The following is a 15,317-nucleotide window of genomic DNA, read 5'->3' on the forward strand; positions in this document are numbered from 1 at the left end:
AAACTGCTTCCGTGGCCCTTAAATCTCTGACATTTTAAAACCAAACTAAAAATTCCTTCTCAAAATTGTCATGCAAATCATCTGCATTTTACAGTTTATTTATTTTTTTTTAAACTCCCTGTGAGATTGGTATCACTGTACGTTTACTGAGAAATTTACATGTATTTTATTTGCATGGAGTTAGATGTCTGTTATGATGAAAATGTCAATGTGCTAAGGATTAAATTGATTTTTTTTTCCCCTCCCCTTTTCCAGAAACAGCATAGCTGCCTCAGCAGTGTGTGCCTTCAATCTGAGTGCCATTACTCAGGCATTTAATGGCCCCTTCCGCTACCAGGAAAACCCGAGATCAGCCTGGCTGCCAACGTTAAACCCCATCCCTAATTTCCAGGTACTGCTGTTGCCCTTCAGTTTGCTGCAGTCCCTTTGATGTTCTGTCACTTCAGTGCGTTGATTTGTGTAGGGCTCATTTTTCCAGGCAGACCCATAGCACAGAGAAATTGTATTTCTCCACATTTATGAGTGTTTTAATCTGTGGAACTCCTTGCCACAGAATTCATGGCAAAAATGTAATGGTTTAAGGAATAATAAGAATGTTCTGGATTTTTTTATAATAATGATTGATTTAAAACTCTGCTGCACTTATCACTGACACGTGTACTCTGAGGATGTGATTCTCACAAGAGGACATGAGCCTGCTAGAATTGGGAAGGACTGGAAGCTGAAGCTGGACAAAGTCAAATGAGAATGGAGACAATCTATATTTTTTTAAACAAGAAGGGTAATTAACCACTGTGATCTGTAAAGAAGTGATGAATTTCCCATCACTTGATAGGGCCCCTAAGGCTACCAGTGCTTCAGTGGAAGATGGATGACTTTGTAACACATGGTAGCTCAGCCAGAAGCCGTGGACATGCTGCCACGGTAACTGGTGGAAGGGGACACATGAGGATTGGCACAGGGGTTCCTTCTCCTTTAAAAAATCTTTGAGTTTATGAACGAGCAACTTTGCAGGATTACCAGTTAAAGCAATCTTGAAAATTATAAAACAGCTTCAGTTGCTTTATCAGCAGATCCAGTCAGTGTGGGGCAGAGTATGTGTGAGACAGCCACAACAAACCTCAGTCTTCCGAAGCATGAGCCCATTTTACAGCTCAGCCCCTTCCTAGCAGGGCAGTCCTGGGGAGGATGAACTTGTCTTCATGTCCTTGCTTCCCCATAGCAAATCCTTTCAGCCCAATTGTCTGAGTCTGGCTCTCCTTTATGATGGCAAATGTGCTGAGGCTGCCTGCAAATGCCATCTGCCTTCAAACTGGCGATGTCAAGGACCTTCCAAAAAGAACTCTACAGTCGCCTGAAATCACAGCAAGAGCAGATGGGAGGCAGGTCTCTGCTGCAGGCAGGGACAGCACAATCTTCCTGCTGAGGTACCTGATTTCTCCTCCTGAATTCCCTCTTGGCACCCGACTGAGAGCTCCTGCCCATACAAGGTGGGACAGGCTTGGCTTCTTGTTCGCCCTCTCAGCTTGGTGAACTCAAAACCAAGAAACAAAGCCTTGCTGAAGGTCCAGCCATGCCAAACATAGCCAGGTTTTTGTTGCTGTTGTTCTTGGGGTGTTATTTTAATTTAAGGGAATATTAAGGCAAACTGAGAATCAAGGACTTTGAGTCCCTTGCTAGGCTAATCCAGAAGGAATAGGAAAGGACTTTGGAAGGCATTTTCATGCAGTGAAAAGTATCAGATAAATTGTGGAGTGTAAAGATTTCAGCAGCAAGATGAAAGAAAAGGGTCAGAGGAAAATAAGGAAAGAAAAAAGAGGTATGTGGTAGACAAAAGGAAGATTGCAAGAAGAGATTAAGATGTTTTTCAGGTACAGAAGGAACAAGAGGTCAGTGAGGAGCCTTAGGGAGATGACAAGGGTAATTTAGTGACAGAAGAGGCAGATATTGCAAAAACATTAAATTAATTTTTTTGCCTCAGTGTTCACAAAGAAGGATGAGGGAAGCATGCCAGAATTTTTTTTTTCTTGCAGAGGGGATGGAGAAATACTGAAGGATGCAGGGGACCAGGACAGTACAGATAATCAGGAAATTAGAACAAAACAACATTAAACCAAACCAGAGGGATGCTGTGTCAGCACATGAGCTGCCAATAGACCAGAAGAATTATCTGTGACTTGCTGAGAACAGAAAACAAAACCAACAATGACATTCCTGCCACTGGAACTCCTTTTAGGTGATGCTCTAGAAGGGAAAGTGAATGGGGAGAAAAGCATCCAGAGGAAGACAGTGGTGTGAACCAGAAGCAGTATAGGATACAACAAAAGAGAGAGATCTGAGAACTCTTTAGAATATTGGATGAGCTATGAACTAAAAAAAGACCATTGCAATAGAAAAAAGCATTAAAACCCACCGGAGGACACGTAAAAAACCCACTGATGTTTTCTTAGTCTGGCTATTCAGGAAGATGCTTAAATTGATTAAAAAATTACCATATTCGTAGGTTGTGAGAATTAACCTACCTGTGTTCTGCTAGTTCACACAACCTCTAGAATGTTGTAAGGCTTAGTACACCAGCCACTGGAATCCATATTTACTGTGTGGTTGTGTGTTAACCCCCTGACAGCTCATTTTAGCACATGGTAGGGGAAGGGCTGCGTGATGCATGCGCGAAAGGCAGCGATGCCGCCAAGAGCTGCCGTGATGCGCATCGAGAGCGTGCACATGGGAAATTTGTACACTGCAGCTCAAGTGCTGTAAACCAGCATCCTAAGTCTCAGTATTCTGACTTCTCTTCAAGGAAAGCCCAAACACCTGGACCCAAAATGAACAAAAAGAAATGTGTGGGATTTTATTTCTAGTGAAGTTGCCCAGCTGTGAGTTCCATTTAGTGAGTAGTGAAGTTATTCACAGACTGAGTATGGGACTCAGTAGGACTGAGTTGTACCGGTGTCTCCCATGATCTTGGGAAGATAAATAACCAGTCACCCTGCTGCCTTTTGGAGCAATAAATTTTCTACCCTCCATGCATGATATTGTGGGGAAGAGGGAGATCTGGCCCCAGCTACTGACATGGACATAAAAAACTAGCACTGGCTTTTGAAAATACTAGAGTTCTAGAGATTAATCTAAGATGGAAACTCAGGCCTTAAAATGGATTATCCACCTGGTGGGACTTAGGCTGTTTAAAAGACACAAGATGAGCTCTTTTTCTCCCCTGTCCTTGCTGTACAAGGGAATTGAGTGCTGTTTCAGTACCTCCCTTGTTGCTGGAGGATGGGTATTCATGGCTTGATCTGCCATTTGATGTCAGGACAGAAGAGTGTGGGGTGGGGGGAGCTTGGGGTTAAACTGCCTTGCTGCAGATGCAGCTGATGGGGCCTGTCCAGAAGGGAGCACATCAAAGAAAAGCAGTGTGGCACGTTTGGTCTTTGATGCAAAACCACTCCATTTTCAGGTTTTTTTAAAATCCAGGTTATACAGACTGAGATGCTAGGTAGAGTCTGAACATTGTCTGAAATGTGTCAAGGATTTATCACCACAAAACTTTTTCTCCACTGGTACCTTTAAATATTTCTACAGCTAGTTTTAACTCTTTCTTTTTCTCCATGGTTTGTTAAAGCCTTTTGCCCTTCTGCTGTGCTGGTTGAGGGTATCACAAGGGAATGAAGCTCCACATTGCTGGTCAGTGGACCACGTAGGACAAAAGTTTTCAAAGAGTGGCCAAATCTAGGCTAGGGACCTGTGATCAGGCTATGTACTTAATCCTGTGACCCTCACACAGACCCACCTCCCCAGGAAATCAACAGGACACGAGTTTCCATGCTGTGCTGGGGAGAAGATGCACTTTCTGAAATTCAGTCTTCCGTATTTTAGTGTGGGACACTGAACGATGACAGCCCTAATGAGAACCTGACAGAGAGAGTCCTGCAGGACGCACAGCGCTTGTTCCTGATGAATGATGTGGTGCAGCCAGTGACTGTGGATCCCTACGTGACTCAGGACAGCATCCGATTTTCCAAACTTGTGGTCGATATTGTTCAGGGGAAGGATACTCTCTACCACGTCATGTATATTGGAACAGGTAAGAGCATGAGCGCTTCAAACAGTTCCTCCTGCTTGCTCACAGACCTAGCAGCCCTGGAAGCCCAGTTGTGAAGTCCTTACACAGTTGTCATTCACTACTATTTTGGTACAAGTCCTCATGGAAGTTGTTTGCCTGAGTAAATTAAAAACAGGATGGAGGACTTGAGGCAGAGTCCCAAGGGATCAGGCTATAAATCTCCATTGTGTTTAAAAAGAACAATAACATTTTTCTCCCTCTTATAAAAACATGTTTCAACTAATCAGACTAATAAATAACAGTGGGGAGGAGCAGAGGTTGCTGGAATGCTCTGTGGTTTCATGCATGTCAGTTGCCGCTCAGTGCTATGACAGACCCATCTCTGAACGAGCAATAATAATCCATAACCTCCAGGCTTGCCCAGGGATTTAATTATGTCTTTCTTTGCACTTCCACATCCCTACTGGTGTGTGACTCCCAGTGCTTTCAGGAATGAGCATGCACTGAAGTTTAAGGCAGATAGGGAAGCTGAAGCAAGTGCTTTTTTGTGGCAGCATAGCAAGTCAGTGGTAGAATTAAGTGTATGATTTAGTCTCTTGATTTTGACTTCCATCCTCTGATTAGCAGGACATGTTGCCTCTTTTGAAAAGCACAGGTGTCTTGGATAAGTGAAGATGCTGAATAAGGACAAAGTGTTATAAATTGTTGTCTTAGCCCATATTCATACTAATGATAGAGGTTAAATTAAATAGTTTGATTAATCAGAGCATATGGCCAGCCTCATGGGTATAATGTTGTTATCCTCTATTGCAGAAGTTTTGACTTTAGAATAAGATGGATTGCTTCCATAAGTGTTAATTTAATCTCACATCTGAATGCAGAGTCATTGCCTCATTCTCACGTTTAGTAGTATGGACCTTCAGGACTGCATCATAATTTATCCAACTTTTACCACCACTTATTTCAAAAGTGATCATCTTAGTTTTTTTTGTTTGTTTTTTTTTTGTTGTTGTTTTGTTTTGGTTTTTTGTTTTTTTTTTTGTTTGTTTGTTGGTGTTTTTTTTGTTGTTTTTGGTTTTGGTTTTTTTTGTTTTTTTTTTTTTTTTATGTTCTAGCAACACTCCCAGTATGGGAACTCCATGAACATTGATTATGGTGAGAAGATTGTACTTAAATGGAAATGTAACATGGTTCTGCCAATACAATATCTTGATATTCAAAGTGAGGAATCGAAGCTACAAAGCCTTACAGAAAGCTGGGATTCTTCCTGCTTTGTATCACTAGTGTAGAAAGGTCCAGTGCCATAACCTTAACTACTTACTCATGTTTGCCTTATGGCCTTGGTTAGTGGTGGCTGAAGAGTAAGATCTGCTGGAAATGTTTAAACCTGTGAATGCTTCAGCAGAGACAGCCCTGAACGCAAAGCTAGTCTTGAGACTAACTGAGCCCAAACTTCAGTCTTGTTCTCTGTGTAAGTGAAAGGGAAATTTCACATGGCGGCCAACCCCACCACTTTAAATTGCTGAGCTTTGGCACCAATGCAGAAGTTACTGGAAGAGAAAGATTAAGTTTCAGGAACAATTGGGCTGACAGACCTCTTGGGGATTTCAGTGAAAAGTGGTGTGCATTAATCTCCCACGGCTTAGCAGATCTTTAAATTGTTTACATAAGAGCAGTGAGAGCATAAACATATATGTTTCTGTGTATGCACTCCTCATGCCATAACACCCCCTTGTCAAGCTGGCTTCTTCCAGGAAGAGGATCAATTAGGTCTGTGACCCATGCAGTCATTATGGAGGCCTCAGAGATTTCCAGCAGGGCTGCTGCATCTGTTGTCATTTGTCATGACATCAGATCACACTGATCTGCTCCATAAACCAATAGAAATACAGACTCAAGGCACCAGAAATTATTCTTGCCATCCCAGGTCACCTTGCTCTGTAAGTCTCTGATAACAGGACCAGACTACTCTGCCTCAGTGCTCCAACTGGGAAAAACTGCCAGGTACTCAGTGTCCAGATGGTTCACATCCATCTGAATTCCCATTTAAGTGCATTCTCAGGTGGTTTCTGCTGAGGATTGTAACCATGTAGCTGGAGCTCTCTACCATGGGCAGCAGGTGACCCAGAACTAGGTCAAACCAGCTCTGTAAAGATGACATTAATATTTCACTCTTTAGGCAGGTGTGAAATGAAGTCATTGCCTCCAAGATTTACTTGTGCCTTGTTTCTTGTTCTATTAGAGTATGGCACCATCTTGAAGGCCCTTTCTACCACTAACAGGAGTCTGAGGAGTTGTTATTTAGAGGAAATGCAGATCCTCCCTGATGGACAGCAGGAAGCAATCAAGAGTCTCCAAATCCTACACAGCGACAGGTCACTCTTTGTGGGTCTAAATAATGGAGTGCTAAAAATTCCTTTGGAGAGATGCTCCATGTACAGAACAGAAGGGTAAGTAAATTTACAGCTCTAATATATCCCACTTCTGGTTAAAGAAAAAAGCACCAGGGTAACATGTTTCAGTCTGACTCGGTTTAGAAGGCTTTTTGTTTTATTGATGAGAGACAAGAATCACTGCTGAAGTGCATCTCCTGGTAGATACATGCATGACAGGAGCAATGAGGATAAGCTTTTTTTTTTTTTTGGTAAATGTTAATTAATACTCCTCAGAAATTAATCATGTTTACCAAGGAAGGGCTTACAATATTTACTTTTTTTTTTTTTTTTTAACTTCACATTATAGTGTTGCTTTTATTAAGCCCATGTGTTTTCCTGGTGGTTCTTATTGGCACCATGGCTGAAGATTTCTGAATTTGGGTTACAGCCAGCATTTCCTTGCTTATCTGAGTGATCACCTCTCAAACACATGATGAGGCAGGGCTGGGCTGGGTGGCAATTTGGTACTGCTTTTGGAAATCAATAGTTCATCTCAACTATGTGTGACACCTCTTATACCTGAATATAGATTCTGTGCCTTGATTGTACCTCATAAAGAGAGTAGGAGAAATGACTTTTTCTAATTGTCGGCCTTGGGTCCAGTCTTTCACACAGAACTGTAGAAGGTTTTTGCATCCAACTGGTGCCTCTCCATTTAAGCAGGTGAAAGAGTGTGATAGCAACTGTTTGAGACAGATGCTCAAGTAATCTCATTGGGTGCTGCAGGCATTTACTTGTTTACATCTCTTGAAAATACTTCTCCTCTCATGCTTTTGCCTTGCTTTCCTCTGTGAGGGTACTGATGTCCTCTGCGCTAGACAAGAGGAAGGATTTTGTTAGCAACGTTTAAACGGGTTCCCTCTTCCATGGCCTACCGAAAGATCTCCCTATTCTCTTGCCAAAAAAATTGATATAGAAAAAGTCACTATAATTTTATTTTCAACACGTTGAGGTTATCTATCAGCTTGTACTAAATCCACGTATGTCTGAAACACACGGACACAGAAGTGTTTAGTGAGAGAAAACCACAGCTGGAAAATGCCATCCTGTCCTCAGCCCTTAAAAGCAGAGATTTTAAAAGGTAGAACATAACAGCTGTTCTTGTCAGGCTGTCCTATATAGTCTCAGTCTGAGAATATTTATGTGTGTATACATATATATGATCCAGTTTCAAGAGAAATGAGTTCTTCCTTTCCTTTCCTAATCCTGAGTTAACCTTTCCAGTAATTTATAGATGCTGTCCTATTTTCAACCTGCCCAAGTACTTTGTATGACACTTCCATTAAAATTCAGATGTTGGAGGTTTGCTGAATTGCCTTAAAATGGGGCAAGCAAGAAAAAAACAGTGACTGGAGAGCAGAAGAGTGGGGTATCTCACAGGAGCACTCTATTTAGGTCCTGGAGGCTGCAGATCAGCCTTTGTAAGCTTACCCCAGCAAAACGAAAACCTAACCTCACAAAGGTTCCCGTGCCTGCTGGTGACCAAAAGCAGCCTCAGTTTTATGCTCTGTATGGCGCTGAATCCTGGCTGAACTTACTGGGAAGTTTGTGTACCAGTGCTGTTTTTTTCTAAAACTTTCTGGAGGCAATTTTGAGTGAAATATTAAAACAGCCCAGTTCTTCAGGGCTGGAAGACTCAAATTTTGCCTCCATTGACTAGTTTCGTGATAGAAATCAGCAACACCCAGCCACAGGGCAATAGTGAGGTACAAGAGATAGGGCCTCCTGATGGCCTGGTGGGATGTGATGAGGGAGGTCAGAATTTACTAAATTTGGGTGCTGAGCATTTCGTGTTCTTGTCTACAGCACTTGTTGCAAAGGTGAGTCTCATGGAGGGACTGCGCATTTGGAAAAAGGAAGGAAAAAACCCGAAAGTGTAGGAAAACCAGGAAATTTCATCATTTGTTTATTTATTTGTTTGAGAGATTGTTTATGATATTATTATTACACTTTAGGCTAAGTTTTTTTGGGTTTTGTTGTTTCGGTTGTGGGGTGTGGGTTTTTTGTTTGCTTGTTTGTTTGTTTGTTTGTTTGTTTTTGTCTAGGAAATAATTCAGCTGTAATTTTTTTAGCTGCAAGTGTTGGAACACTTTCTCCACTTAGCATCCTGGCTAAGTAGGTGATAAGTCAATTTGACCTCCTTTGTATTTCTTTCAATCCTGAACAGTATCAAGAAGGATATTTTAATTTCCTCCAGTGCATTCCACCTGGCACTTCTCCTGGGCTGTGATTTATTGCTTATTGTTGTGTCTATATTTAATACACGCCAATATTCAGCCACTATGGGAAGAAGGGCTCCCACCCCTACAACACTCCCTGCTTACTGTTTTGTTGTGCTGTGACTTCGTGACCCGCCTGCTTGAAAAGCTCTGCTTTCAGCAGTTTTTATAATGTAATTGTTTTGGTGGGGCGGCTGGGGAAGCTTGGAGGTGATGGAGAGAATTTGTGCCTCCCAGGCAGGAATACCGCATCGTTGTGGGCTCTGCCTTCTGTTATGAGGAAACTTCTCAGCCTTTTAGACCCTGGGGGCTGATGTGGGTTTGCGATTGCTGATACAGAGCTGCCTTCCCCTGCTCCCTGCAACAGGCAATCACGTATGGAAACAAAATTGACCCCAGCACTGATCCTGAGCAGCGATCTTTGCCGCTCGGCCGCTTTAAAACCTCGGGGCTTGGTACCAAAGCTCAGAATTGGGACAGAGGGAAAACCAGCAGCAAACGGAAGAGATGGAAAGGGATAAGGATTTCTGCCATCTCCTTTACTGTTTGTTCATTGACACGGCACCAATTGAATCTCTTGAACGGTGACCGGCAGCTCAGGCCCGTGTCTCGATGCGGTGGGTGTCTGAGCGGTGTTTTGTGCGTGCCCGCTGACCTGTCTCAGTCTGTCTTTTCAGAGCAGCCGCTCTTAGCAACGGGGCAATGGGGAGACATCTGTAATGTCAGCTGCCCGAATTTACAGGCTGGACTTGGCTGGACTTGGCTGCAGGGACCTCGCCTTGTTCCTGGTGTTTGTCTTTCCTGCTCTCTTGAGCGCTGCCTTTCTCCGCTCGCTCTTAGGAAGATGTCCAGCATGAGCAAAACCTGCAAGCCCTTTGAATATGCAAAATGTTTTGAAGGTTGCTTTGCTGGGCGGTAGTTTGGCTGTGCTTGCTGCTGAATTTTGCATGGCTTTGAAATCTTTGTAACTTCACTGCAATTTTCAAATGAGCTTCGATTTTTTTTTTTTTTTACCTCAAGTTGCCCCTAAGCTTTGGTGGGGAATATTTGAAGAACCAGTACTGCAGCCTTATCTCTGACATCACTGTATCTTTAGAATGTGCCTGAGCAAAATCCCAAATCTGAATTTCAGAGAGCTGAGGACCTCAGATCTGCAGCGTTATTTTCAGGTGGGATGTATCTGTAAGGCATAGTTTAGTAATTTTTGCAAATGCTGGGGTGCAGTTATTCATTTTTGGAATTGCAATCGGACAGACAGGAAAATGCAGCTGGTTGTTACAAGGAATAGTTTATGATCTCTTTCTGTTGACTCTTTGCAGCATCAGAAGCTTGGGCCTCTGAGCAGACAGAAATCCTGAGGTGGGCCAAGGATTTTGATTGCACATTTAAATGAGGAAAAGAAAATGTTTGGAAATAAGACCAGACGGTCTCTTGAATACCCAGCCCTTTTCCTCTCCCTATCCTGAGCAATTTATTTTAATGCACTTTATCTTGATATTAGTTCCTTCCATGATTTTTTTTATGCATAAAACTTGCAGTGAACATGATGCAAGTTGCAGGTTTGGATGTATGGCGTGGTTCTGCGGATGGTTTGGCTTGCCTGTGTTCTCCCTGCCGTGCTGTGGGTATCTCCCAGCCTGGGTCAGTGCCACCTCAGGGTACCTTCATGCCAGTGTGGATCCTCCTGCTTCCAGAGCCAGGTCCTCTTGCACACAGCTATGACATGCTCTTACCTGAACCCTTGCCTGCTTTTTGACCCGATTGCAGGGGATTTGCCGTTGAGTGATGCCGAGGTTTTGCCCTTTTGCTTGGCCTAAATTCTGCTGAACATCCCCTCCAGCCATGGTACTTAATGCAAAGCTGGCAGAAATGACTCAGCTGACAAGAACTCTTATTTGCTGACTTGATATCTGTGAGAGAAGCACAGCTCACCTCTAAATAGCTCTGGGCCAGTGATCAGACAAAATAAGTACATATAGGTGAGTAACTCCTGAAATGGCTGGGACTTTTTGGAAGAAAAGGGTCAGCAGCTACACTAAAGAAGCAGAGTTTCCGTCTGTCTTTGTCTCTCCCCAGAGTGAACTATAGCTCCAAGAAGGATCCTTGTACCATGTCCACCTTTGAGGGGGTTGAGATACCACATAGAGGATGGCTTTGGAGTTTAATGTTATTTTTTTTTTTTTTTTTTAAGCCTTATATGATGCTAAATCCTCTGTAACAAAGGAGTGAAGCACTTGAATGTAGGATTCTAAAACCTGAATTACAGGATTACCATATTTCAGGAGTGAAACTATTGGGGAATTTGTTTGGAGAAATAACATAGTCTGGGAAGCGGTCTAAAAATCTTCCAGTTTTGGGGAAGGATTTAATTGAATATGGGTTGGAAGTCCTCTGACTCCTTCATCAGAATGATGATAGTTCCTTGAAGGACAAACAATCAGCTATTGTTGGGTAAAAAGAAAAATGTTTAAAAAGGTAGGGGAAGGAACAGCAGAGACGCTTGTTCAGTGGAGACCAGCATCCAGCAGACCGCTGAGGTGACACTGATGGCCAGATTGTTCATCAAAGATCTTGAAAATCCAACACCTTTTTCTTAGCTGAGGCTGTTGAAAATCTGGCCCAGATTTTGTTTTGAAGATCTCCTCCCTGAGAGTTAAAAAAAATATCAGCACGTTGAATATCCGTTTAAAAATAGAGGCAAAAGGGAAGGTAACAGACTACAAAAATGTTGTGATAAAGCTTAATCATTAATTTCCATCTGTTCTGGCTGATATGGCCTCTCCACAATTAAGGGAATTAGCTAATTATTGTATCACCAATAATGTTGAAAAGCTTCGGAAGACTTCATAGGCAGAAAGGAGAGTGCTCAGCCCAGTGTTTTGTCATCCACAGTACCCAATAATATATCAGGATAAATCACTACACATCTGGTTTGACATTCTGCTTGCATTTAAGAAAATAGCGAGACTCCCACTGACAGAGAATGAAGACATCAAACAGAACCATGATCACTAAAGCTCTTGGAAAGAATGAAGTTTGTAGATGAAATGGATCTGTGTTCTTTAAATAGAAGTACAAAATTATACCATTTTCTCTATCCTGACAACACATTTGCATCTGCTGTAGCAGGCAATTACTCCCATTTTCTTTAATGTAGCTGTTTGTATATGTAAAGTTAAGTGCATCCATACTATTTGCAGGATATGGACCTCTATGGTTTGAGGGGATGGTAAGGTCTGAGGAACGTGGCTTTCAGAATAGCAGTCAAAGAGCTTCACTTGAATGGTCTGGGAAAGGGACGTGTCTGAAATTGGAAATAAAAAGCAGACAAGGGTAAACAGTGAGGTAGTGAGCTGGGGCGTGCTTCCTGTAAGATGCCAGAGTGATTGGTTTTCAGTTTCATCTTATTTGACATTATCTTTAATGGCATGGAAGAAAGAAAATAGCATACTTTGTAGATGGCATTTAAGTATGAAGGAATCACAAATAACAGTGAGGAGAGAAATGCAGTGCAGGGCCAGCAGGGAAAGCAGCTAGAGGCTGAGTTTGAGGAATAAGCCTGTGCTGAGATTTCTGGTGCTTGTGTTGCTGAAAAATAGAGAGGATACAAAAATAAGAAGGGGCTCTGCTCTCAACCAAATGAATTATCACAATTTTTCTCGTTTCTACAAAGTGTGCAAACCAACAATATGTATTATATTAATTTTAAGCTGCCTGGACACTTTTAGGCTCCCACTTTTGGTTCTGAAGTCTGGAAATGACCCTGAGTGAACAGAAGGGGAATTTAGCAGTAGCTGGAGTCCAGAGTTATATAATTGCTGAAACAGATGAAGGTCACTTCAGAAGAAGCCAAACAAAATCAGCTGATTTCAGGACTCACTTCCTTTTGTCTCCTTCATATCATGACTAGGTTGCCAATTCATTTTGGATTTGCCAGGAGGGAGCACACAGGTTAAACATGCCAGGTCTTTTGTTGGCTCCCTATTTTTAAAGCTTCCTGCCAACATGGCTTAGGAACAGTTTAGTGTATGGATCCTTTTACCTTGAAGAGGTTGGCTTTAGGCCAGCTCAGATCAATGCTAAAAGTCATTACCATCTGATGCCTGCTAGGTGGGCTGTGTGAAATTACTTTCAGCACAGTGGCAACTGACAGGAAAGCATGTAGTTTTCTTGGAATATGTTATGTTAGAATGACATCGATGCTATTGTTATACAAACAAGATTAATAACTAAAGCTACCAGCAAGCCCCAGGGCAGATATCCATCGCATCTGTCAATTCTTGCCATTTGCTACTATTATGTCATGAGATTTGCATTCTAGGCAATGGTCACGTTCAGTAACGTGAAAGGGTCTGCAGTCTTACTGCTGCTGTGGCTGGTTTTCTTCATGTCTCAAGCTTCAGGCAGAATTTGCAGGGTAAAACACAAGTGTATCCAATGTTAATACTGAGCTAATGTATTGCTACAGATGCATCATTAACTTTTTATCAGGAGATGTGCTGTTTTACCTGTTTGGGGAAGAGGAAGTATCTGGAGTCAGAGCAAATTTGGTTTTGCTGGTTCAAGTTTAAAATTTAAGTACATATAAATATATAAAATATGTATGGGTTATAGTAAAATATAATATTGTTATTATTCTGGTATTCTTCTATCTGGTATTCTTCTGTCAAAATACCCAAGTATTTTAGAACTATGGGAACACTCCAGTCTACAGGAAGTAAAGCTGGATTTCAAGAATATCCATTTACTTAAGTGATGTTCTCTTGTTGAAAAGAGTTGATGGTGTTTTTATAATTACATGGGAAGAAGCACTGGAGAATATGTGGCAGAACCTTTTGCCCCTTTTACAGCATTAAAATATCCCTGCATTAGAAGGGAGATGTGTTTGATCCTCAGGCTGTAATGGATGGTCTAATATTTATTTGCCTTTTCCAAGATACCTTAATATACAAAGGCTCTATCTAGTTTAATCTGCATCATGTTGAGCAGAAAATAATTACCCAGATCTTAACAAAATCCAACTTTCACAAAGGAGCTGCTTGAATATGGATTACTTTGTGCAGCCTAGGTGACAACTGTAGGCTATTTTCAGGTTTCTTTATCATCGTTCACACTGCTTTCTTAGTTTTCTGCCTTTGCAATTTTCTTTCCCATCCCGAGTTCCCATTTTAGTGTAACTCCTGCTCTTAAATCGTCAGCATCTTGCAGAGATGCATCTTGCATAAAGCACCTCTTTGCATCCCTTGCAGTGGATTTGCTCTTGCCGAAGCCACCCTTGGCCTGTCTCCACCCACACCACCAAACTACAGCAATTTGCCCTGTTCACAGGGAGGTCTCAGATCTGCAACCACAGAGCAGAAGCAAAGGAGCAGAGCACTTAATCTGACAGCTGCCTCCAGACACTGACTGACACAGGGCTGGGACAGGGAGTAACACTTGAGTGCACTGATCTGCCCAGGCTGCCTTTCCAAAAGGATGCCTGGTCCCCTCTGCTCTTCCCATATGGCAGCCCTGGGGAGCGTGTTTTCTTAAGGCTCAAAAACCTGCCGAGGCTTGGAAACGGCGCTTCGCAACCCAGACAAACGTGCCCCACATTCAGGAATTCCTTCTGGCTATTGCTTTCATTAGGACTTCAATAGTATCTGAGTTTTCTTGTGGATGAATGATCCTGTCACTGGTAGTCAGAGACCCTCTGTACTTTTGTTTTTATTAGAGGTCAGTTTTGTTTGGCACAGTGACAAGAGTTTCTAAAAGTGTTCGTGAAGGAACACTCTTTTTTTTTTATTATTATTAATCTGTTTTACTGATGTAAACATAAATCCAGATTTAATCAGAGATGGCATTATTCTTCATGTTTGAATAAATGGAATGTTGTTTTATTTCACAGCTTTAAAAATAAAAATAAATTCCTATCCAATAAAGAAGTCACTGTTGCTAGAAGATGATGGAATGGGATGTCAGAAAGTAAGAAATTGAATAGTTGTGTAGCTTGTGCGAGGCCATAATCTATAAACCTCAATCGATTAAAGTGATATTGAAAATGGTAGGCCAGAAGGTGAACTCTAGCAAGCCCAGGTTCCTGATGTGGAAAAGAAAACTAGATGAAACTGCCTGTGAAAATTCTCTGCCTGTGCACTGCTTTTTTTTTTTTAATAAGTAACATGTGTTTGACTCATAAATGGACTTCAGTTTTGTAGGTTGTTTTACACCATGGCTTTAATTTATGCATTCAAAGCAAATCATGTGCAGAGCGGCGATCGCTGATGCTATGCATGTGTGGGTGATAAATGACACATGCCCACTTCAGCTTCTCTTCCTCTGCATCCAATATCACATGCCAAAATACCAAACCTTGTCTGTCCAGATTAACATCGACTGCACCCCTCGCAGTGGTGGTACCTGTGAACGCTGGTATGCTCTTCCCAAGCAGGGCCCTGATCCACAAATAGCCCTGTGAATTCCTTACAGAGAATGCGGCTCGTGGTTTTGAGGAAAGGGCACTAATATCTGCAATGTAATATGTTATTCTCACCAGCTGAGAAATGAAGCTGCTACTGGACCAGAGTCTGACTAAAGCAGCTCAATTCCACTTGGCTTCTC

At 42.1% G+C, this 15,317-nt stretch overlaps 1 protein-coding gene across 5 annotated transcripts in view; it reads left to right on the plus strand.

Moving 5' to 3' along the window:
• The window catches only part of SEMA5B (semaphorin 5B), a 267,532-nt gene that overhangs the window by 202,112 nt on the left and 50,103 nt on the right, over positions 1 to 15,317 (plus strand). For all 5 annotated transcript variants that reach the window (XM_040069356.2, XM_040069357.2, XM_040069358.2 and 2 more), the window contains 3 exons: positions 256 to 391; positions 3,877 to 4,084; positions 6,306 to 6,513. In XM_040069356.2, the coding sequence (XP_039925290.1) occupies positions 256 to 391; positions 3,877 to 4,084; positions 6,306 to 6,513 (552 nt within the window). The remainder of the gene's footprint in view (positions 1 to 255; positions 392 to 3,876; positions 4,085 to 6,305; positions 6,514 to 15,317) is intronic.

The sequence above is a fragment of the Hirundo rustica genome, chromosome 7 (assembly GCF_015227805.2).
Source record: "Hirundo rustica isolate bHirRus1 chromosome 7, bHirRus1.pri.v3, whole genome shotgun sequence".
In the NCBI taxonomy this organism is placed as follows: Eukaryota; Metazoa; Chordata; class Aves; order Passeriformes; family Hirundinidae; genus Hirundo; species Hirundo rustica.